Source organism: Plodia interpunctella, chromosome 20, assembly GCF_027563975.2.
Source record: "Plodia interpunctella isolate USDA-ARS_2022_Savannah chromosome 20, ilPloInte3.2, whole genome shotgun sequence".
Lineage (NCBI taxonomy): Eukaryota > Metazoa > Arthropoda > Insecta > Lepidoptera > Pyralidae > Plodia > Plodia interpunctella.
The window spans coordinates 1,016,180-1,040,081 of NC_071313.1; the positions used below are offsets into that span (position 1 = coordinate 1,016,180).

Consider the following 23,902-nt stretch of genomic DNA (forward strand, 5'->3'; position numbering starts at 1 on the left):
TTTTCCTATAGGTAAAATCAAAAGGAAACAAAAGACAAAAATAATTTCTATTTATAAATATTTATTCATAATTATTACATTGGGCATAATTTGGAATTTGGGATTAAAATTTCAATGCTAACTCAAATCACAACTAATCGAACCGAATCATTGATACAAACTCACAGGTAGACATTACAGCTCCGCGGAATAGTGTCTTTACAGTTATTAAATATCTATTGAGATATGGCAATACACAAAAGTCGAATAAAAAATAACATCAACTTGGTTAAACGAACAGTGAACACAATGAACAAACGCGTAATATTAGTGATCAAAATGATGGCGTGTGCTTAAAAAAATTAAAACATTGTTATAAAGCTAAAAACCCCAATAGAAATGCTTTAAACAATCACGAACACCGCATCAAATGTAGCTAATATTAAGCCAAAGGAACGAAGAACATGCATTTTGATAGTGACTAGACAGTTTAATAAATAAGTTTCATCATAATTTTGCGGAAAATATGAAAAATAATGCACAATTTCTGAATATTGCCATATTTACTAAAACATAGGTGCTAAAAAATTCGGCAACTGTATTATGTTCTTCGATGATTAGCTAGTACAACATTGAAAAATAAAACAGTTCTTTTTTAAAATACTACACCAAATAAAAATTACGCAATAAGTCTTGAGTATTATAGTCATGGTTTCGTATTTAAGGAAATATACTGGACGAGAAACGATTGAAAAAAAATGAATATAATTTTAATATAGAATATAATTTTCAGACGATTGATAATCCGATAGATCAAATAAATAAAATAAAAAACAGCAAAAATTGCCTCTTAAATTTTAGCCTCGTAATTCAAGACAAGTTCGATTTTTGACATTTCAAAACTGCACTAAACAATCATCGACAATCTATAATTAAAATCATCACAGAATGGATACGCCCCGTCGACGTGCTATGGGAGCTGAGCTATCTTTCAAACAACGTAAAACTAATTTATACAAAATATGAGACTATACAAACTTATAAAAGAACATTTTCAGTACAACAGTTGGGTGGCGGCGTCGAATCATCGTCTTGGCACAATTTTGCCCATTATTGAGCATAAGCCTTATGCATATGATGCAATTTTTGCAAACAGTTGAAACTAGTTGAATCAATTTGGACAAAATATTTATACTACGAAATAAGGAAGAAACCCACAAACTATCTTCATATATCTTTCATAATATGTCTAAAAATTATCAAAATTACGAAGTATTGGAAATATTGTATGGTATTTTCTTGAACTGCGCAATATTTTTGTGTATTGTAGAATTAAGAATGAAACTAGAAAACGTTTTTTTAAAAACATTCTTATCTGATGATTGTATTTAATTAAAAGTATATTTTTTTCGAGTTGCAAGGTAATCTTAACATACATTTTCGTACTATTAATATAAAATGATTCAAGCAAAGTAGTATAATAGCAACTTCGTATATTTCGAGCTCGATCGGGATATTCAATTTTAATGTTACCATTAAATTTACTTTAGTTTTTAACAATTTTTAGATTGAGATGTCACAAAAGTACTAATAATATTTTGTTTTGACTTTGCATTAAAATAATTACAAGCTGCCGTACAATATGCCTATTTTGATAGCGGAAAAGGCACGAACATTTTTTCTTAATGAATCATAATAACAAATGTCGACATACCGCCACCGTTGAGTTAGTTCAGGCCATCAATAAATACTAATATCCGTGTAACAACCTATACTGAACTCCGACTCAGCCTGGAAAAAAGAAACAGAATATATAAATGTCTATATATAATTTTATTACTCATAATAGAGATGATCTCAAAGAGCTGCTGGCACCTCACGGGTCAGACTTGCAAGAGCAAATATGGAAATATTTGACGGAGGCCTACGTGACAGAAGGACACGCTGAGAAGAGAAGCCCCAGTTTCTGATGTGTTAATATAGTTCAAAAAATCGAAATAAAACATATTCATTTTCTGTAACAGATGTAATGATCTTATAACTAGGTGTTGCGAGTCTCATTTTAAGCTATTAAACTTCAACTCTTTATTGAATATAGGATGATATACATATAGTAGGTATTTATTTAACAAATATATTAGGACAAATCACACAGATTGAGCTAGCCCCAAAGTAAGTTCGAGACTTGTGTTATGGGATACTAACTCAACGATACTATATTTTATAACAAATATATATATAGATAAACATCCAAGACCCGAGTCCAATCAGAAAAAGATCATTTTCCATCATGACCCGACCGGGGATCGAACCCGGGACCTCTCGGTTCAGTAGCAAGAACCTTACCACTGCGCCACAGAGGTCGTCAAATTAGCATACTTCATGAGAGTACTTGGTATTACTGGTGGGATTGATTTTGCTGCTCAAGTAGATAAAACATTCTCAAAATAATCGTATACTTAAATAATATTTAGGCCGGCTATACACTATCGACTGACAAACTTGGGCGGATTCGGCACACATTGCTGGTATTTCACTGCGGTAAACAAAAGCTGACATACAAACTAAGCTATGCTCATATCGGCATCTGTCTGTATTCGGCGATATTTTATAGCCGGCGGCATTACAATAAAATCAAATCTCACCTGTGATTGGCCTACATCCATCCATTTTGTTCAAAGAAGTTCGATCTGAAACAAATGTTCAACTCTGTTGACATCCAATAATAGCACAGATAAAAAAAATGATGATTTATATTTACAAGAAACAATGATAAACAATTAGATGTCAACTTCAAACTAAAATCTACTGTATGATAATGATGTGTAATTGAGATGGTGATACAAATTCTGCTTATATAAGAGAAGGGTTGCCAACTATGATGTTAAAAAATAGTACCATACTGTTTCTCACTTTATAATGCTTTTTACTGTTGTTCAACAGTAAACATAGCTTTATAAAGTATATAATAGTCCTGGCTATTGTATAAAATATTTAAAAAATGAGTTCCTCATTTGTTTTATACATTTTAATTTTAGTTTTGATTGAGGCGAGATCTACGGAGCTTTTAAGAGGTACACTAAATTGATAACACTGAAAAAATATACTTTGCAGCCTCAAAATTCTCAGTTTCTCACGTGAGCGAAGGCGCGGGCGTAGCTATAATCTACATTCTCATCTTCGCGTTTTCCGAGCTTCGTTTGGGGCTGTGTCGCCGGGGTCAGAGTAAAAATAAACTTTTAAACCTTGTAATTCTGCTCTGATTTTACAACCGGCCGCCTTCGACTTGCCCTTGGGATTGCTATTGTTGTCTATTGGCCACCAAGGCTACGTGCAGCATACAGATAATCTATAATTATTTTAGTTTTTCTTATATATATTTTTTACAATAACAAATTTGATCTTAGCGCTAACACATTTTATTATAATTTAGTTATAACAAAGTTTTTGGTTAGTATGGCTGCAAAACAACAAAAACCTTAATTAATTATTAAGAATTTATTAATATAAAAGTGAGTTGTTATAGTTATTTTTATTCAGATATTTAGTGCTACAAAAATATATCATGGTTCTCGTGAGAATTTGCTTTCAAATATATGTTTCACAGACACATTGCAAGCTGTGAATAGCTGTTACGACGTCACCACCACAAAAAAATTAAATCAAGATTGATACATTGACGCGTAAAAGCATACTATATAATTTAATATACAGTGCAAGCGATGGACATGGTGTTACGACGCCGTCACATACGACTTATCAGTTAGGAAAATGTAAATTAATGATGATATCGATGTTTCTATACATTGACGCGTGACCACTATGGCCGCAAAGCAATCTAAATAATTTATTATACACAGCAAGCGATGGACAGGGTGTTACGTCGCCATCACTTACAATTTGTCTCGCGTCCCGCCGTACATGCGGTTCAGCGTTGAGGAAGACTTCTCGTGTCTTGCTGATTGAGAAAATGTTGCTTTATCATTTGAAATAGGAATAAAAATTGTTACGGCGATATCTATCGGCGCTAAACAGGACTGCTAATGTGATATAATGGTTCTATATGTTCTCAATAGATGGCGTTGTTTAAATTTGCATACAAAATGTAGCAATGTCCATTTTGTTGAAGAATGAGTCAAAATCGATGGACAATTAAAAAACTTGTGAGCAAAGAACACGACTTCGAGACTCTTAGAACTTGATTATTATAGGATCAAATTGATTTAAAATATTATAATTTAGATAAAGGAGTCATCAAAATAAGTACTAGCATAAAGTATTAAACTAGCTTCAAAACTTCAAAATATAAAAGTAGAGAGTCACACTTACCATTATTTAACAAACTCCCAAAGGAATTACTGTTCAACTTTTGCTCTTGCGAATGCTGTAAAGTATGATAATGTTGTATTTTTTAATGTTGCTTATAATCTGTAATAATTATAATTATAAACAGCATTTTCTAATAAGCGTGGTAGATGATATTGATTAGATATAAGTTTATGTATATAAAAATGGCACGTTTTAATTTCTTTCACAATAACTTATTGAATAAAATTGTTTGAGATTCGTTAATTATGATAAAACAGGTTGTGTCTCGATTACAGCTGTTTTTATTAGCAAAAGCCACCTTTAAAGTTTATGCCCCACCAGAACTTTTTATGCCTTCACCTTTTTAATGAAATCATAATGATATCTGTTAAAGCAGGTCAAACTAAGCAGTATGTATGGTCTGTCAAGAAAGTGCTGGTTGGCTACACTGCGTGTTTATCAACCAATCTTGGCAAAAAAAATGTAGTTCATTAAAACTCTGTCTACTCTTCTTGACAGACTGTAAAAGATTATGATAAAAGAATACAACTTACTTCCATTTCACTAATATTCCTCATAAGTTTATCTATATCCTCCTTGGTTGCCTCATCAATGTCCTTATTATCCTTTTCTCTAGATCCATCCTTGTGTTTATGTATGACACTATTGACAGTTTTAGAATCCCGAGACACTTTGTCCTTGGAAGGCACTTCACTTTTATCACTTTTGTCACATTTTGTGTTCTCTTCAATCACTTCCACATCACTACTGCTGTCATCGACCGCTACTGGTTCATTTTGAATGTCACCTAATGGATCCACATCGGATATGATTAAAACTTCTTTTTTCTTCTTGGTTTCCGGTGGCCGTTTGTCTGGTTTCGCGAACGTGGGCGAGTGATGTACCGGTATCAGAGCGGGTCGCGGCAAATCATTTTCCGCTACTCGCATTATTTCTAATTGCTTCTGAGACACTTCTTCCTTAGATTTCGGACTAGGCTGTTTCTTATTTTGATTAACATTGGTATCTATGTGCAAGGGTGAATCTACTCTATTCTTCTCCTTTTCCACTTTCTTCTGTTTCTCTTTATCTTTTTTCACCATTTCATTCAAAGCCGCTGGCGATTTGACTCTAATTAAGCTAGGTTCTTTATATTTCTCTGTGATTGTTAGAGCATTGTTGACTTTTTTCTCTTTAGGCACAGGAGTGATAGTTATGCTTCCAATATTATTTGGTGGAATGTATATGTCTTCTTTCGCTTTATCCACTACAGTAACAGTTGTGTCCTTATCAGGTTTTTCTACGGATATATCTTTGCCTAAGGAGAAAGTGTTGATGATCGATCCGAAAACAGAGTTAGTTTTGAATTTGTCCTCTGTTGCTGGTGTTTCAGGTTTCTCCGGAGATGTTTTGAGTGTAGTGGTGACGGTGAGCGAACTGGGGAACTGTATGGGCTCGGTGAAGGGCAGTGGTGGCGGTTGTTGTGTGAACGAGTTTAGTCGCTGACGCTTCAGGTCTGTCGCTTTGATTTCTTTGCTGAGGCTGGAAATAAAGATAAATTCATTAAAATATCAATTAAGTGACTTTATAAGATGAAAACTGACTATAGAACTTTCAAAGGTGTAATGGACAAGAATCAGCTGCAAAAAGCAACCTATTATTCAATAAATACAAAATAATAATGCGAGCATTCTTACTACAAACGCCTCATTTTCACATGTTTGTTATACCTATTTGAACTTAGCACAGAGGCATAGTAAACTATTTACACTTAAGTTTTACTCTTTTTGGTATACATTTTTTTATATTATGTACAAGTGACAAACAGTGCTTCTTTTATCACTATAACTAGTTACCTGGCTCGGCTTCGCACTGGGTCATTGATATATGTATAAACCTTCTGATATAAATTATTTATCTGATAAAAATTCGTTGCAAGAAAAAGTAAATTTAAAAGAAGAAAGAAACAGAGAGACTTGAAGGGAGACGTTGTGTATACTATGTAGTTGATAAAAGTAATGCTTACTCAGCTTGACGTAAGAGTGTGGGCATTCTTACAAAGCCTCGGGGGAACAATGGCAGCGCTCGGGTCGCTAAAAGTATCGCGGCGGCTTCCTGAAAACATATTTGAATTACAATATGTTTTTTTTCAAATATGTTATTTTTGACACAAGCTTTTATTATTGTCAGAGAGATCTTATTGCATTCAATGTGTGACCAAAAAAAAATGTCAGTGCAGTAAACCGTTGAGAGAGTTCTCACGATCGGAACCATTCCTAGGGTACACCATCAGGTCATGCTTATTATTATAATAATGTATTGTCGTCCAATCGGTCAATCCTCAATCGGTTGAAGATATCTGTTTTAAAATCGAGTTGCAAGATAATATCAGACGCTTTATTTTGTTTTGTTTATCCATGTGGAAAGGCAACAGACGTAGTATACCTGGTCTAGCGCCAGCCGACGCAGCCTAGCGAGCAGCGCGCGCGCGCGCGCACACCACGGGAACCGCCGCTTGGGCAGGCGTCGCTCCGGCGCCGGCCTCTGTCCGCCCTCCGCTGACGCTATCTGGAGCTTCTTCCTGAAGTTATAATATACTTGCCAATAAAACCACATTATTTATACAAATATAAGTATATTTCGCGCAACAAGACGACATGTATATTATTTAAAGAGAATAACATATATTTTCATCTTCTTCTTCAAATAAAACCTACAACAAATCATACGTTCGTATTAACTTTTGTTGACCCGCGTCAATTTCAACTTTCGCCCCCCCCATTAGACATTCGGGGGATTATTTTTGAAAAAAAAAGTAACCTATATTTGCACGGGGTTCTTCAACTACATGGATACCAAATATCATCAGAATCAGTCCAAAGCTTTGGCCGTAAAAGCGGAATAGACTTCCGCATTTATATCTATATGGATGATATGACGATACATGTGTCTTACTGAAATACTCCCTCTCTCTCTCTCATCTGATTGTATTATTGCTAAAACTGGTGACAAGTTTTATTCAAGTCACCTAAAGACAACTGACATGAATTTACGACTATCTACCGCCATCTAGTGGCAGGTAGTCGCATACACACTAGTGAACTAAACTGTCCACCAGTGCGCAGGTTTCCTCACGATGTTTTCCTTCACCGGAAGCAAGTGGTGGTCTATGAAAACTAGACAAGAGTCAGATTCGTAATATAAACTCATGTGTAGTAATAGGATTCGAACATGGGACCTTTCAGGACGGTCTTAACCACTGAGCCACCACCGCTTGAAACACTAATGTAAAAAAATGAAATTACTAACCTCTCCTCCTGTACTCTTGCACATTCAGCGTTATAACTTGATATCATGGCGGGTTTGCGTTCTTCTATCAATATTCTTAGTCTAAAAATAAACAAATTTTGTACATAACTCTAAAATTAAAACGTTTCAAATTCCTTATTAATATATTTCGTATAGATCCCAAAATAAATTACATCGACCTTTGGTTATTTCTTTTACATTATAAAATATGGACTGAATATGACAAAAATAAGTTAAATTCGATATTGAAAAAATAAAAAACAGTTCAAATTTTGATAAGTACGTACATTTTGAGACAAACTCTCCACACAAAACACGTAATTTTATCTAGCTTATATAATAATAATTTATTTCGGTTTCCCATATAATGTTAGTAACAGGTTAAATTATATAGTGTTTTATTGTCGTAACACAAACATTACCTTTTCAGTGTGTCAATAATATGGGCCTCTCTCTCATCGGGCGACATATTCTGGACGTCTATATTATCTAGAGTATCTTCAGACTTGCGATTGTTACTGGTAACACTAGAGTTGGGCGGTTGAGCAATTGGTGCTTGTATCACGGCTGGAAATTGAAAAACATTATCAAGTAAGAATGGCAAAGAATCCCCTCACATGGATTATTATAAAAAGTGGTGTGTCGCGTATTTCTATACGAACGCGATGAACTCAAAATTCAGCTTCTTCAGGCCGTCACAGTCACAAGTGCTGTACTAACATGACGACTTAAGAAGTGAGCAGTGAGGTGTGAGCAGTAAGGTGTGAGCAGTGAGGTGTGAGCAGTGAGGTGTGAGCCGTGAGCAGTGAGGTGTGAGCAGTGAGCAGTGAGGTGTGAGCAGTGAGCAGTGAGGTGTGAGCAGTGAGCAGTGAGGTGTGAGCAGTGAGCAGTGAGGTGTGAGCAGTGAGCAGTGAGCAGTGAGGTGTGAGCAGTGAGGTGTGAGCAGTGAGCAGTGAGGTGTGAGCAGTGAGCAGTGAGGTGTGAGCAGTGAGCAGTGAGCAGTGAGGTGTGAGCAGTGAGCAGTGAGCAGTGAGGTGTGAGCAGTGAGGTGTGAGCAGTGAGCAGTGAGGTGTGAGCAGTGAGCAGTGAGCAGTGAGGTGTGAGCAGTGAGCAGTGAGCAGTGAGGTGTGAGCAGTGAGCAGTGAGCAGTGAGGTGTGAGCAGTGAGCAGTGAGCAGTGAGCAGTGAGGTGTGAGCAGTGAGGTGTGAGCAGTGAGGTGTGAGCAGTGAGCAGTGAGGTGTGAGCAGTGAGCAGTGAGCAGTGAGGTGTGAGCAGTGAGCAGTGAGCAGTGAGGTGTGAGCAGTGAGCAGTGAGCAGTGAGGTGTGAGCAGTGAGCAGTGAGCAGTGAGGTGTGAGCAGTGAGGTGTGAGCAGTGAGCAGTGAGGTGTGAGCAATGAGCAGTGAGCAGTGAGGTGTGAGCAGTGAGCAGTGAGCAGTGAGGTGTGAGCAGTGAGGTGTGAGCAGTGAGCAGTGAGGTGTGAGCAGTGAGCAGTGAGCAGTGAGGTGTGAGCAGTGAGCAGTGAGCAGTGAGGTGTGAGCAGTGAGGTGTGAGCAGTGAGCAGTGAGGTGTGAGCAGTGAGCAGTGAGCAGTGAGGTGTGAGCAGTGAGCAGTGAGCAGTGAGGTGTGAGCAGTGAGGTGTGAGCAGTGAGCAGTGAGGTGTGAGCAGTGAGCAGTGAGCAGTGAGGTGTGAGCAGTGAGCAGTGAGCAGTGAGGTGTGAGCAGTGAGCAGTGAGCAGTGAGGTGTGAGCAGTGAGCAGTGAGCAGTGAGGTGTGAGCAGTGAGGTGTGAGCAGTGAGCAGTGAGGTGTGAGCAGTGAGCAGTGAGCAGTGAGGTGTGAGCAGTGAGCAGTGAGCAGTGAGGTGTGAGCAGTGAGGTGTGAGCAGTGAGCAGTGAGGTGTGAGCAGTGAGCAGTGAGCAGTGAGGTGTGAGCAGTGAGGTGTGAGCAGTGAGCAGTGAGGTGTGAGCAGTGAGGTGTGAGCAGTGAGGTGTGAGCAGTGAGCAGTGAGGTGTGAGCAGTGAGCAGTGAGCAGTGAGGTGTGAGCAGTGAGCAGTGAGCAGTGAGCAGTGAGGTGTGAGCAGTGAGCAGTGAGCAGTGAGGTGTGAGCAGTGAGCAGTGAGCAGTGAGCAGTGAGGTGTGAGCAGTGAGCAGTGAGATGGAGCACTCACCGGCCGGCAGACGGCGCAGCGCGCGCGCCACGCGGTCGCGGGCGACGCGCGTCTCGGGCGCGCCGCACACAGACAGCGCTGTCTCCACTCTGAAACATATATTCCAGTTCAACTGGTCGTTCGACGCGAACTTACGACCTCGCGAACACGATGCCTTTTTACAAAATTGTGAATGTTTCAAAAACGACGTGTATTTTATATATGGTTTTATTATATTTTTATTATTTTGGTTTTTGTACTTATTGTGTGTAGTTTTAATGAAGTATACTTATTTAAGTTTTCATTGCTTGTTGTTACTTGATGTTTCGTGTACTTCTATTTTCTTCACATTGCATGTTTATCTTACGCTACCTTACTATGTACGTTGAATTTTTTCCTTTCAAATACTTGGTTGACTGGAAGAAATCCCTTTCTGGTATAAGTCCGCCTTTGTACGCGTTCTTTCTTTATTTCACTGCTTTCTTTGTATGTGTTTTCTTCGTGCAATAAAGAGTTTACAAACAAACAAACGACTGAAGCCATTTTGAACCCTATAAATTTTTGATGCCTTATTACAAAATTGTGAATGTTTCAAAAATTACTTGACCCGATTTTGTTGCCCCACGAACTTAAAAATTGTATTGACAGATCCTACATACCTTTTAAATTTCATAAAAATCGGACCAACGGTTCGAAAGTTATCACGTTAGAATTATAGACCTCGTTTAGTACATAACGTATTCCCGGTTCGGAGCGTTGGAGCCCAGGGTCCATTATAGTCTTAATAGTACAACTTAATAAACTTATTAAAAAATTATAATAAAAATCGTCGTAAAATTTATTTTTACTAATTACATAATTGAATACGAAAAGAATTTTTTTTTCATAAAAAGGCTAATTCCTGAAATATGTCAAAGATCATCTCACAGTTATTTAATAACTATAAAACGAGTTCAAATCCACACTTCTTAGCGAGTCCACTCTGACATTTCTAATAAGTACGTAACTGCTAAAGCATTGTCTTCAACATTGCGCACTAACGTCCCGTACGAGCTTCGCTTGAGTAAAACCATAATAAAATTGGTCTAGTAGTGAGTTTATATATTTTTTAAAATGAAACGAGCAACCCGCATGGTTGCCTAATTGTAAGCAATCACCACGGGTCACCGTTGCTGACTTTTTGATTCTATAGACACTTGTCTTATTCATCTATACTACATTATTATAAAAAGGTAAAATGTTTGTGAGTTTGTGACTTTGTATGTAATCTCTGAAACTACTGAACCGATTTCAAAAATTCTTTCACCATTAGAAAGGTACATTATCCAAGATTGCTATAGGCTATATTTTACCTCAAAATTGTCACGGGAGCGAAGTCCCGGGCAACATCTAGTTACAAATAAAAATGCAATCTTTATATTATATTACTAATGGAAGTATGGACAAAATCTGAACACGATTAAAGGGACGTTTAATATTCCTCACCTAAGCACAATGGAGTCAGTCTTTCCTTCTAATTCTTTCTGCGGCAAGTTAGGATTGTCCGACAACAGTTTGCTCACAATCGCTTCTAATTCTTCAACCGCTGTGATCACAGCCGGTGGTAGCTTCACTTCCAATTTGCTCTCCACATCTCTGAAAAATAAATATTTTCACAAATCATACAGTCAATCGCATATCATGATACCTTGCACGGGTCATAGGGGCGAATTTACATTGCTTTTAGATAGATTGATGTGCTGTTGACTGTACACTTAAATATCTTATATCTAATATTATAAATGTGAAATTAAGTTTCGTTTGTTTGTCACCTCTTCACGGTCTATACTCAATCTTGAAATTTTGCATATCTGTAGTTTAAAGTATGTAAAAGGATATAGGGTAGCTTTTATCACGGAAAAATAACTTTTCCCATGGAAAATGCGCGGGCAACAGCTAGTAATCAAATAAAAAATACTAAATTATTGTTTTATTTCAGTGCAATTATAGTTTCATTTTTCTTCTAGCCATTTTTAAGCATTCAACCAATAGGTGATAACAGAAAATAATATTGTAGAATATGATGTGAAAAAGTGCCTGAAAAGGCCTAATCTCTGAATAAATTATTTGATTTCGATTTACAAATAAACAATTTGACATGTAGCGCCACTAAATAATTTCAATAAAATATCTAATATAATTTTTTAACTAAGTATTTATGTAATTATTGATTATTTTTTTACTGTAATGTATTTTAATAGAGATAATTTTGGTTAAGTTTTTTTTTGCATGAAAACAAATGGTGCAATAAGCTTGTTATGTTGAATGTTTTATAACATATATTTTAACGTGTTTCTTTTTCTTCATAGTCGTATTCCTTATGGCTGAGGGTCGTGGTCATTACGTGGAATGAAACACATACAACAACTTTCTTGGCATTATTAATGGAGTGGTTTGCCATTGCCTTCTCCATTTTACACACAAGTCAATAATAATCAACCAGTGTGCAGGTTTCCTCACGATGTTTTCCTTCACCGGAAGCAAATGGTGGTATGTGAAAACTACTATACATGAATCGAGATTGGTATACAAACTCATGTGGCACGATTAGGATTCGAACCTGGGATCTTTCGATCCATAGGCGGGCGTCTTAAACATTACACCACCACAGCTTCATATAAGGTGTTTGCCTGCTAATAAATTCGTTCATTAATTAATCTATACTATTACAATAAAGCGTTTGTGACTTTGTGAGCTTGTAATATGTCTGAGGCAGGTAATCTCCGAAGCGATTTAAATAAATATTTCACCGTTAGAAATTTACATTATCCAAGATCGCTCGCTATAGGCAATATTTTAAAATTCCCACGGGAAGGGCGCACCTGGAGCTGTCGGAGGTGATGTTCCCGGAGCTGAGCGCGCGCTTGGAGCCCGGCGAGTCCGAGCGCGAGTCCGAGTCCGCGCCCGCCTGCGCCGTGTCTGTGCACGTAAAAGCCCATTTTAGGGATCTGCATCTCGAAAAGGTAACAACAAGTTTTGTTTGTCAAATAAAAAAAAAAAACCCCGACTGTCAATATTCATTTCGCTTCTACAACTTTTGATCGGATGCACCGATTTCGATGTCTAAGAACCAACGTAGAATAAATAAAAAAAACTGCATCCAAATCGCTTCAACCGTTGATGAGCTACGGTGCAAGACAGACACACATTTAGCGGTCCAACTTATAACACCCCTCTTTTTGCGTCGAGAGTTAAAAATTGATTCCTTAAACGAACATTTCATTGTCCGTCTCTCTGCCTGGACAATGCCCAACATTCTGGCTGGACGTTGTCCAAGCAGGACTTGTCATATAACACAGGTCAGTAACGACTAACGCGTGAAAAGTTTAACATTTTTAATTCCTAATTCTCTATTCAAATAATCGACGCATAATGAGCAATTATTGACGATTACCAGTTATGTATGTATGAAATTCATGAATGTATCTTTATGAACGGGAATAAACATTAACATCTTTCATAATGTAGATAATTTTATTTATGTATTTGCACCTAGTAAATAGTCCTCCGTAGAAGATTAAAGAAACATGTATCTTTTTTACCATCAGAGGTCTGTTTCCCGGAAGTGGCTGCAGAGGAGTCAGTCCTACGGATCTTCTTTGCTTTCTTCTTGTCAATCTTTTTGTTCTTCTAGAAATAAAATGTTCTTTTAGAATAAATGTAAATAAATAAATAATAATAATACTATTATTGGTGCAAAAGCATACATAACCCTAATCCTACTAATATTGTAAATGCAAAAGTTTGTGAGGATGTGTGTTTTATGTGTGTTACTCTTACATGCAAAATCTAGTGGACCGATTGTTATGAACTTTTGTACACAACTAGAATATAACCTGGAATAACACATAGGGTACTTTTTATCCCGAAATTCCGACGGGAGCGAAGCCCCGGGGCGCAGCTAGTATTACAAATGCGAAAGTTTGTTAGGATGTCTCAATACGTCTGCGTTGTCGGTCGACGGATGTCAACGTGACGTAGGACGACGGAGCGCAACTGAGCAATGGGGCAACGCTCTAACTGACCTTCTTCCGATGTTCCGTGTCATGTGTATCGACCCCGTTGACTGTAGACTTTGTGTCTTTCTCGTCCTGACTGGACTCCGACGAACTCTCCGAAGATTCTTCCTCGCTGCTACTTGACGAGATTCGCCTCTGAAATTTACATAGCACATAATAATATATTACACAACAATATCACTAAATAGTATACAAGTTTATTTGTTGAGACAAATTAAAAAAAAACCCGACTATCAATATTCAAAACAAAGTCACTTCCCGTTGTCCGTTCCTATGTATGCTTAGATCTTTAAAACTACGCAACGGATTTTGAAGCGGGTTTTTTAAATAGATAGTTGGATTCCTGAGGAAGGTATATCTGTATAATTTACTATGGTTTAACACGAGTGAAGCCGGGACGGGCCGCTAGTATATACTAACAGGAACTATTAACAGGAACTATCGGCCACTTACACATACGGAAATAGAAAACGTTTTTCGATATCTGAACATTGTTTTAGTATGTTTCTCGCGTGTGCGCGCATCCTGAGTTCCGTTCCCAATGGGTGGCGTGTCTGTTTGCCTATTCAATAGTAAGTATAAATATCTTTCTAATCTACTGGACGGCATGTTATAAAATTTGGTACACGGGTACAATATAACATGGAATAACACACCAGGTTTACAAGTCCCGGGCCGAAGTTAGTATCAACAAGACGACCTGGGTGGCGCAGTGGTAAGGTGCTTGCCTCTGAACCGAGGGGTCCCGCGTTCGATCCCCGGTCGGGTCATGATGGAAAATGATCTTTTTCTGATTGGCCCGGGTCTTGGATGTTTATATATATATGTATATGTTATAAAACATAGTATCGTTGAGTTAGTATCCCATAACACAAGTCTCGAACTTACTTTGGGGCTAGCTCAATCTGTGTGATTTGTCCTAATATATTTATTTATTATTATTTATAAGACAGACCTTATTCCTCCGGTTTGCTCCGGGCTCAGCGTCTGACAGCACTTGGTTGTCAACATTTTTGAACTCTAGCGACCCGCTGTTGATGTAGAATCCACCGTACAGGGTGTCGCATTCAGGCGGTATCATCTCATCGTACTGAAATATTAACACAACTGTTATAAAGTGAAGGGGACATATTTTGGACAGGATAATAAAAAATTAAAAAAAAAAATAGATTTTCATTGGCAGTGCCAGAAAGGAATAGACTTAGGTCCGGTCCGGTCATATAGGACAGCAGATACATCTAACAATATAAACAACGCTATAAAATGAAAGAATTACAATTCAATTAGAATCGTCGAGTAATAATCCCGTAATACAAGTCTCGAAGTAAATTTGATACTAACTCGATGTGTGTGATTTGTCATTTATATTTATTTTCATTAAACAAAAACAATAAAATGTAACATAAATATTACTAAAACCAATCGAATTTCCACTAATTATAGTGATACAAAATCGATTTTTTAATTTATTTATTCATTCAAACTTTAAGCCGGCATCCACCAACATTATCAACACGAATGAACATTACATTGAATAGTTTATATTTAGAGATTTTTTTACCACAATCAAAAACTAGCAATGTACGTCGAGACCAAGTTGGATGAACAGTTTGCCGGCTAGAAATAATATTTTTGGAAATAGATAGTAATCCCTCACCCCGTCTGTGTTGTCAATAAATGAGTCGTTCTCATCGTAACCCGCGCCGATGTCTGCAAAATCGTCCTGTTTTGTTCGCCCTCTTTTCTTCCCGTATGTGCTTTTACCACCCTGAAAAAAATACGTATATTTTTAAAAATAAATTTAAAGGCAAAAGGGTACTATACAAAGATCACGCTCCGGAGACGGACACGAATAATACTGTTACTGTTAACATTTGAAACTTATCTGGTAGGAATTATATTATACTAGTTTTCGCCCGCGGCTCCGCGTGTACTCTCAGGAGCAGTTTTTTTATGACCTTCTCCGTACTTCAATACAAAATTTCAATAAGATTGGTAGAGTAGATAAAGCATGAAAACAAGCAAACAAACAATCCACAATACTGTAGTTGGGATATTTATGTTAGGTGCGTAATCAAATTATTTACAAGAAACGCCACAAGAGGGCAGTTAGGCACTTATGTTTAACAGATAGATAAATAATATAGTTACAACGTCACAGCTGTATGCAAAAATGTGGCAAAAATATATGCGTGACACAATCTATATGACTCAATGGGATCAGGAGGGAAATACTTGATAAGATAAAATTAGTACCTACCTACACTACACTCATACATACATACCTAGTTTATTCTTTACATCAATCACAAGCAGAAATAGAAATAGTTTTCGTCGTCTTTTCATATCAAATTAACATACAAATTTATATTAATAGACAAGCGCGACAGCCTCTTCCTTTTATAATAGGCATGTAACAATGTAATTATGGCTCCACACTGTCGCCAAACTTTGGCAGATTCAGTAGGTACCTATACATTGCTGGTTTTTCATTGCGGTAAATAAAAGCACTCATATTAACTACGCAATGTTCACGCATTCGCGTCGGCATGTGTCTGAATTCGGCGACAGTGTGGAGCTGGCGTAAAACTGTGTCTTTAGCACAGCTCGTCATGTGTTATTTACTATGGTAAGTATAGGTACTTATATAGGTATGTACAGTTAACAGCACATCAACCTACCCAAACACATTGCAAACTCGTCGCTATTACCGCGCCATAGAGGTTCATGCAAGATAACTTGATGTGCTGTTGACTATTAGGTACCTACAAAACTTACATATTTCTGTTCGAACTTCCTGGCGACCCTCTCGACGTCATCGTCGTTGTCCGAGAACGGGTCGAGCCCTGGGGTCTTGCCATTCTCTACTTTCTTCTTCCGCTGGAAAGAGACAAAACATTACATGTAGCCATCCCATGTAGCTATGGGCCCTTGGGGACGCTGTGTTGGTTAATTATCATTATAATTTAAATTTCTTTATTTCATTTGCAATGGTGACGTCAAAAAATTTACTAATTCATAAATTGCCGACTTCCAAAGCACAGAAGGGCAACTGACTTAGTGGTCGTCTAATCGGGTGCCCTAGGTAGGTAACACACTATAGGTAGGTACAACACACTTTCACTTCGTACCTAGTAGGTACCTAGGTACAATTATTTTATTTCTTTTTACGGTGTAGGTATTATAGGTACCTACCTATCTACATCGTAAAAATAAATAAAATTGGAAACGGGACAGGAACAGGACCCGTACCGGGAAACGAGGCGGGACACGAACGGAATGTCACGTAACTTTTGGGGGCAAGCCATAAAAATAATTCAAATAAATTTTACCAGTCCTGCAGAATACCTAGGTACCTACCTAGGTACGTAATAAAAGAATGGCTGATTTTATATCGACTTTTTTTAAGGCGCTGGCAAAACTAGTTTGTGTAGTCATGCTTATCATAATAATGCATTGTCATGGAAACTGAAACGACGTGGAAAATTTTCAACTCTGCAGAAAGCAGCTGAAATAGGTTAGGACAATTTCACTTACAAGATTTGACTACTACAAATAGGTACCTATTGGAACAGGATAAGGGAGGAACAGGATACTTATCTACTTAAAAGCAAAAGGTAATTTGGTGTAGACGTACAAGGGTCCCCTGAATTTCCGTGCCCCGGTGCACGGCACTGCCTAGTCGCAGTGTAATAAAGAGGCATAGCCGCATAGCTACGTTACCAGTAGGTACCTACCTATTAAGTACCCACCTAAATAAATATCTACAACAAAGTTATTTAAACGAAATAAAGTAGGTAGGTACAGTCAACAGCACCTCAACCTACCCAAATTCATTGCAAACTCGCCGCTATTACCGCGCCATAAGGTTCATGCGGAGTAACTTAATGTGCTGTTGACTGTACCTACGTTCCCTACAGGGCCTACAAATGTACCTTAAGTACCTATTCATATCAACTTAGTGTATGCAATAAAATACCTATTGAATAGGTAGGTACTTAACTACATAGGTACCTACCTAGTTCATCACCTTAATTAAAGATCAACACGTTAATAAGATTGGACAAAAATACCAAATTATAGTTACGCACCAAATCAAAATCTATTTGTAGCTATAAAATAAAAAATTAAAAAGCAAACCGAAAATAGACAATAATCAGTCCATTGACTACCTATTATTTAAATCAAAACAATCTCGAAATTACGTAACAATAACACAATGGGCAATTAACGGGCAATACAATATCTATAAATGCATTGTACAAAAAAAAATACTACGGAACCACTACACACCTAAATTATAACCCTACAATGCAAGCGCGCTTGATAAATTCGCATTTCGCACAAACAAAATGCAAAAAACACTTTCGAACCAAAGAAAACGCACACAAACCTAGTAGGAAACATTGTCATTCACGCACACATGCGCAAGTACATAACCCCACGGTTGCGCGCCTGTATGTAGTAACCTGCAACTATTTACTTTCAAATCAATAAGAAAGGAATAAACTCTGCAACATCCCTAAAATAACCGGATATATTTACGCATCTGAAGTCCTATTCGCGGTTCACCTCACCTTGGCAACATTTAAGATAAAGTTTACAAACATAAAAAATCAAAATTTGCATAAATAGAAGCAAAACCAAAAATATATATATCAAAATTGCAATCAAAATAATCCCCGTAGGCAATTCTTCCGAGTGTTAGAGCAGTACCGCAATACATAACACCTATTCGCGCGCTAACCCCATATCATATGTATGATAAACACTATGTACAACTTGCCCATTACTTATTTGTACAAGACATATGTTAGCAGTATGAATTAAAATTATTGAATTTGGTGATGAAAAAATAACCTAAAATGTAGCCTCACTGTTACCGGAACGTCGATGAAATTGGCAGGTTAACCTAGGTCATTGAAACTTGACTTTCGCGTATGATTTGAATGCACAAATACTGCTTGTCGATTAGCAGTCTTTCTGAGTATATAATAATCAAGTTGCATTATGATTCTTAGAGAATTGAGCGTAAAAACAATCATAGAAAGCCTATGTTAGGGGATCAAAACAATGCCTCGTCAAACGATGTCCTAGGCTGACAACATTCTCCTATGATTGTTGCAAACATGGCGACCGCTATCTGGGCTTCTCGTGCAGCTTGTAGAAGCAAATTCATGTCACAAACCTAATACAAAGCAGTGTAACGTAAGCAAAAAATATCTAAATCCATCTATACAGAGCCCAACTAAATCGCTTGTAGTTGATAAACAGCTAAAGATTTCGCGACAAGATTTTTTTATTACATTCCCTAAACTGTCAAGAGCTGGAAAACCAGTATGGTTGCGTAAATTGCTATGATTTTCTGTTATAACTTACCTCTTCTGCACTGACTAGTTCCTTGTAATTCAGCTCCGGATATTTACTTTCGTTGCTTTCAACCAAATTTATAGTTAATCTCACTGTTTTGTTCACATTATTCGTTCCATTATTTTGAGCACCCACTGTTATAAGAGTAGCACGTTTAGGGTCCGACATTTTCCACCAAATTCTAGTATAAAATGATTTTTTTCAAAGCATGACACGACCTGCATTTTCAAACTGTGTAGCACATTGCCACCATGTTGGAATTCATTGTTTGGGTTGTGAGCGCCACGGGTGTAATGAGAACTAACGTAAATTTTCCGTTCTGTACCAATAGATGGCGGTAATGTTTGTTTATATCTCTACAAGATGTCGCTAGTAAATACACTGTACTATGACAATTAACAAAGTTTAAGTAACTATTATCTTCTATTTTTGAAATGTAAATACCACAGTAGTCACGATGATTACATATCATGCAAATATTTCAATGTTTTTATGTAAATTAAATTGTTGAAATACAGTTGACAATGACGAGTTATAAACGACAGTTCGTAAGCTAAATGTTTTTATACTAGGAAAAAGATGGCGCTTTATTTAATTTTACATATTGTGCTGCATTATCGACTATGTCAAAAATGCCAAATAGAAAAAAAAACATTATATAACTCAATTAATGTATTTTCATTGAATTTATATAATTATTGTATTTCATTATAATATAAAGTATATTATATACAATAGACCTATTTTTATTGTTAATATTACATGGCGCCATCTAGTTAAACTAGGCAAAGACTTCAAATGGGTACCTACCACGAAACCATAGCCATGACAGAGGGACCAGCAGAAGTGTGGAGGGATAACCAAAACTGACCTCTTGACATTGAAACAAAGATTTTTCTATTAAGATCTTTTTTTTATCCTGTAATTAGGTAGCTTAGCTAACCTAGCTTTCATTTCTACATTTTATTTTTCTTACTATCACTGTCATGGCTCTTCGTCACTGCACAAGCTGAGTGGTACCCTTTTGTAGCATATTTAATGTACCTTTGTAATATTAACATTTTATTCATTTCCTGTGATGTATATTAGTATGTTATGAATAAATTTATTTCTATTTCTATATCAAATAATTTTGAGACAACAAAGAGCCAAAAGATTATCAATAGACTTTCGTCGTAGGGAAATCGATTCTGATAACAATTTCCCTGTTGGTACGAGTAGGTAGGTAGGTATCATTTTATCCACTAAAATATTCCACGAAATTTTATATCTAAATAAGTATTAGTAAGTTACTATACGGAGAGTTTGAATAAATTCCATATTATGAAAATATAATACGATCCAATTGTGTTCATTATTTGCCCAATTCCATTGTCTCCTTTGCTCAGCCAATTCTCTTAACTTGGTATTATTAAAAAAATGAGGCTATCAGCAAAAACTGGGTTGATAGTACTTAAGAAGGGTATTTTCGGAAAACGCTGATGACTTGGACATTATAAGACCGAGATTCCTATTAAGATACTGGGCATTAGTCTCGCTTAGGGAGCGTTTGAACTGGTACAGTAGCAACGACAGCAGGATCGTCGAGTTACTTAACGACAAGTAAGCTAAGGTTTGTACTTACCACCTTCATGCTGGCTAAACATTATCGCCGAACTCGGACAGATGTCGACGCGAGTGCATAAATTGGCGCACATGGTGCACATGGCATAATTTGTATGAAGGATTTTATTTACCGATTTTATTAATCCGGAAAATTCTGACAAACAGCACCGTGATAGTGTTATGCCGGAATCAGATTCTGAATAACACCTAGGGTAATTTGTATCAACCATCGCCGGTAAAGTATTCTTCTCTTTCTTCTTATTTAAGAGCTATGCTATTGTCAGTGGAGTATACGCCACGCCTCATCATTTTTAATTCATTTCATTAATTCGCCATAAAAATTGTATAAATGCCAATTCCGCCTAGAAAAGAATAAGTTGGACTGACAATTAGGGATGCTCGCGATCGTGTGAATTGTGACGAAAAAGTAGGAAAGCGGACTCCAGGCTCCGGCGCCAAACGGCTGTGGGAGAACCGAGAAAATTCTCATAAGAAAAAAAAATCATATTGAAACTAAGCAACTAAAGCGTACTAAACGAGCCCGAAAGTAGATATTATTTTACGAATCCAAAGATATATGGGCGCAATTCAAGAATATTATTCATTAGGGAAAATGAAATTGACCTCATCCTTGGCTGTATAATAAGGTGAACCTTTGCCTGGAAACGGTTCCGGGTCTCTATTTTATTCTGTGACCTTTTGATAACTAGATCGGTCAGACCCATGGGATTACAGTGGTTCCTCCATAGTACTTACTAAATCCATGGTCAGACCACAGTTAAAATATTACCTACCTACTGTATGCGTTGTGCGACTTTGCTATTATATTTACATCGAGTCGATTCGCAGTGAGACGCGGCTAAACAATCACCGTGGGCCATCTTGTCTACGACAACAGTCGATTCGTAGTGAGACGATTCATACGTCTCACTACCGTCCTTAATAATCGATACATATTATAAAACAAAAACCTAATTATGTGCCACATCGCAAAGCCAAAGTAAAGAGATATAGCGTAATTGAGAGACAGACTTAAAGATTCTCACTTAAATACAAATTGAAATAAATTCGAAATTAGACCTTCACAGGCACTTTTCCACGTCAATTTTTATATTAAATAGTAATTTCTCACAAGCTACAAACTACTTGCATTTCGGAAGGACCACTGCTGAGAAGAAATACCGAACGAAACTCATTTGAACAGTGTTGGTCCCTATCTATTATTCTAATGATATATAATATATAATACATAATGAACATAGTTAAAAAGTATATCAAAACAGGTTATGATTGTGATCCGAGTGCTGCTTTTTTGGTGAAAGCGGTGGTGGTGTAATGGTTACGCCCGCCTGAGGATCGAAAGGTCCCAGGTTCGAATCCTACTATGTGCCACATGAGTTTGTATACCAATCTGACTCATGTATAGCAGTTTTCATAGATCACCACTTGCTTCCGGTGAAGGAAAAACATCGTGAGGAAACCTGCACACTTGTTGATTATTAACTCGTGTGTGAAATGGAGAAGGCAATGGCAAACCACCCCATTAATAATGTCAAGAAGCTTGTTACGTGTGTTTCATTCCATGTAATGACCACGACCCTCAGTCATGACTATGAAGGAGAATAAAGTATTTAGATGTGAAGCACAGTACACGAAACAATCATATACACACATCCAAACATTCGTATTTATAACAAGAGCACAGTCGTATTATATAATTAGAGATTAGGGACAAACATTTACAAAATACAAAGAGGGCAGTTAAAAGCTAACTAAGCACTTAACTCACTCAAGTTATTCTTAACCCCAAACCGAATCTGAATAGATGAAGTCCGTATTCGAGCTCGAAACTTGAAGATCGCCTATTCAAGCAAAATATATTTAAGTTTGGCACTTGGCAAGTATAACTTGGAGTTAGCGTAACTTTGTTGCTAACGATATAGCGCGCACAAGATTTTATATATAGAAATATAGTATGTGTTATAAGTGTAACATAACGCTAATTTACGTATATAGAAATATAGTATGTGTTATAAGTGTAACATAACGCTAATTTACGTATATAGAAATATAGTATGTGTTATAAGTGTAACATAACGCTAATTTACGTATATAGAAATATAGTATGTGTTATAAGTGTAACATAACGCTAATTTACGTATATAGAAATATAGTATGTGTTATAAGTGTAACATAACGCTAATTTACATATATAGAAATATAGTATGTGTTATAAGTGTAACATAACGCTAATTTACGTATATAGAAATATAGTATGTGTTATAAGTGTAACATAACGCTAATTTACGTATATAGAAATATAGTATGTGTTATAAGTGTAACATAACGCTAATTTACATATATAGAAATATAGTATGTGTTATAAGTGTAACATAACGCTAATATTGCATGCCTGAAAGGGTAAACTGTTGAAACTATTGTATTGTATGTGCCACACCTTGTACTACATAGTTACTGCAATAAAGATATTTGAGTTTGAGTTTGAGTTTATTTATATACGCGCCAATGAACGGCCAAATGAATGAATTAAAATAAATACAATGCTTAAAGGGCTATATATTAACAACCTGTGTGTTTAAAATGTAAGAAATATGTTAAATACACATTTATCAATGATATACTTTTACATATTAAGGTTCATATATGTACCTTAACCGAATGATTTTACGTGGCTTTAAAGGGCCATCATATGCGTCAGTACTTCTCTTCATTATATGAAATTATAACTAGCGATCCGTTCCGAATTTGCTCGGGTAAAACCATAATAAATGATATGCCTAAACCTTCTTTTACACTATCAATTAAAAAACCTACTTAAAATTTGATATTCAACGTCTTTTGAATCTCCTTTTTGGAATTTGTCTTAAAAGCAAACGCAAGCAGCAGTAATTAGCAGTAATTGAACATGACCTGTGCATTGCAGGTCGAATAGACCATGTCCAATTGGCACTTTTTGTTTTTGGGTCGAATCTATATGATATAATGGATTCTAGAGCCTAAGATTGCGTTGCCCCAGTGGACTTTGGTGTTAACTTTAACGTGCGCAAAAAATGCAAATTAGGTATACGCTCCATTAGCGGCGGCGCGCAAGTTTAAGTTAGAGCCA

At 36.8% G+C, this 23,902-nt stretch overlaps 1 protein-coding gene across 4 annotated transcripts; it reads right to left on the reverse strand.

Annotated features, from left to right (window-relative positions):
* Positions 1-43: 43 nt before the first annotated feature.
* On the reverse strand, positions 44-19,428 carry yem (yemanuclein). 4 transcript variants are annotated; one of them, XR_008405697.1, is made up of 18 exons: positions 19,180-19,428; positions 16,579-16,680; positions 15,458-15,568; positions 14,756-14,890; positions 13,807-13,935; positions 13,324-13,411; positions 12,604-12,700; positions 11,228-11,377; positions 9,764-9,852; positions 8,019-8,163; positions 7,597-7,677; positions 6,733-6,868; positions 6,314-6,402; positions 4,842-5,829; positions 4,309-4,363; positions 3,877-3,933; positions 2,625-2,669; positions 44-1,770 (listed from the first exon to the last, which is right to left on the reverse strand). XR_008405697.1 is itself a non-coding variant. In XM_053760745.1 (18 exons), the coding sequence occupies exons 1-17, from the start codon at positions 19,336-19,338 to the stop codon at positions 2,636-2,638; spliced, it is 2,649 nt and encodes an 882-aa protein (XP_053616720.1). In that variant the 5' UTR covers positions 19,339-19,428; the 3' UTR covers positions 44-1,770; positions 2,625-2,635. The 4 variants fall into 4 exon arrangements, 3 of the variants coding, with proteins under 3 accessions (XP_053616720.1, XP_053616722.1, XP_053616723.1); XM_053760745.1 differs by having other exon boundaries at positions 3,877-3,937; XM_053760747.1 differs by lacking the exon at positions 3,877-3,933 and having other exon boundaries at positions 19,180-19,427.
* Between the last annotated feature and the right edge of the window lie 4,474 nt (positions 19,429-23,902).

Excerpts from the sequence above, each read along its gene's own strand:
- yem (XM_053760745.1), bottom strand. The coding sequence starts at position 19,338 with ATGTCGGACCCTAAACGTGCTACTCTTATAACAGTGGGTGCTCAAAAT. Across the intron at positions 9,853-11,227 it reads ACTGACTCCATTGTGCTTAG|AGTGGAGACAGCGCTGTCTG; the intron begins GTGAGGAATATT and ends TATATGTTTCAG. Across the intron at positions 5,830-6,313 it reads ACACTCTTACGTCAAGCTGA|CCTCAGCAAAGAAATCAAAG; the intron begins GTAAGCATTACT and ends CTTTATTTCCAG.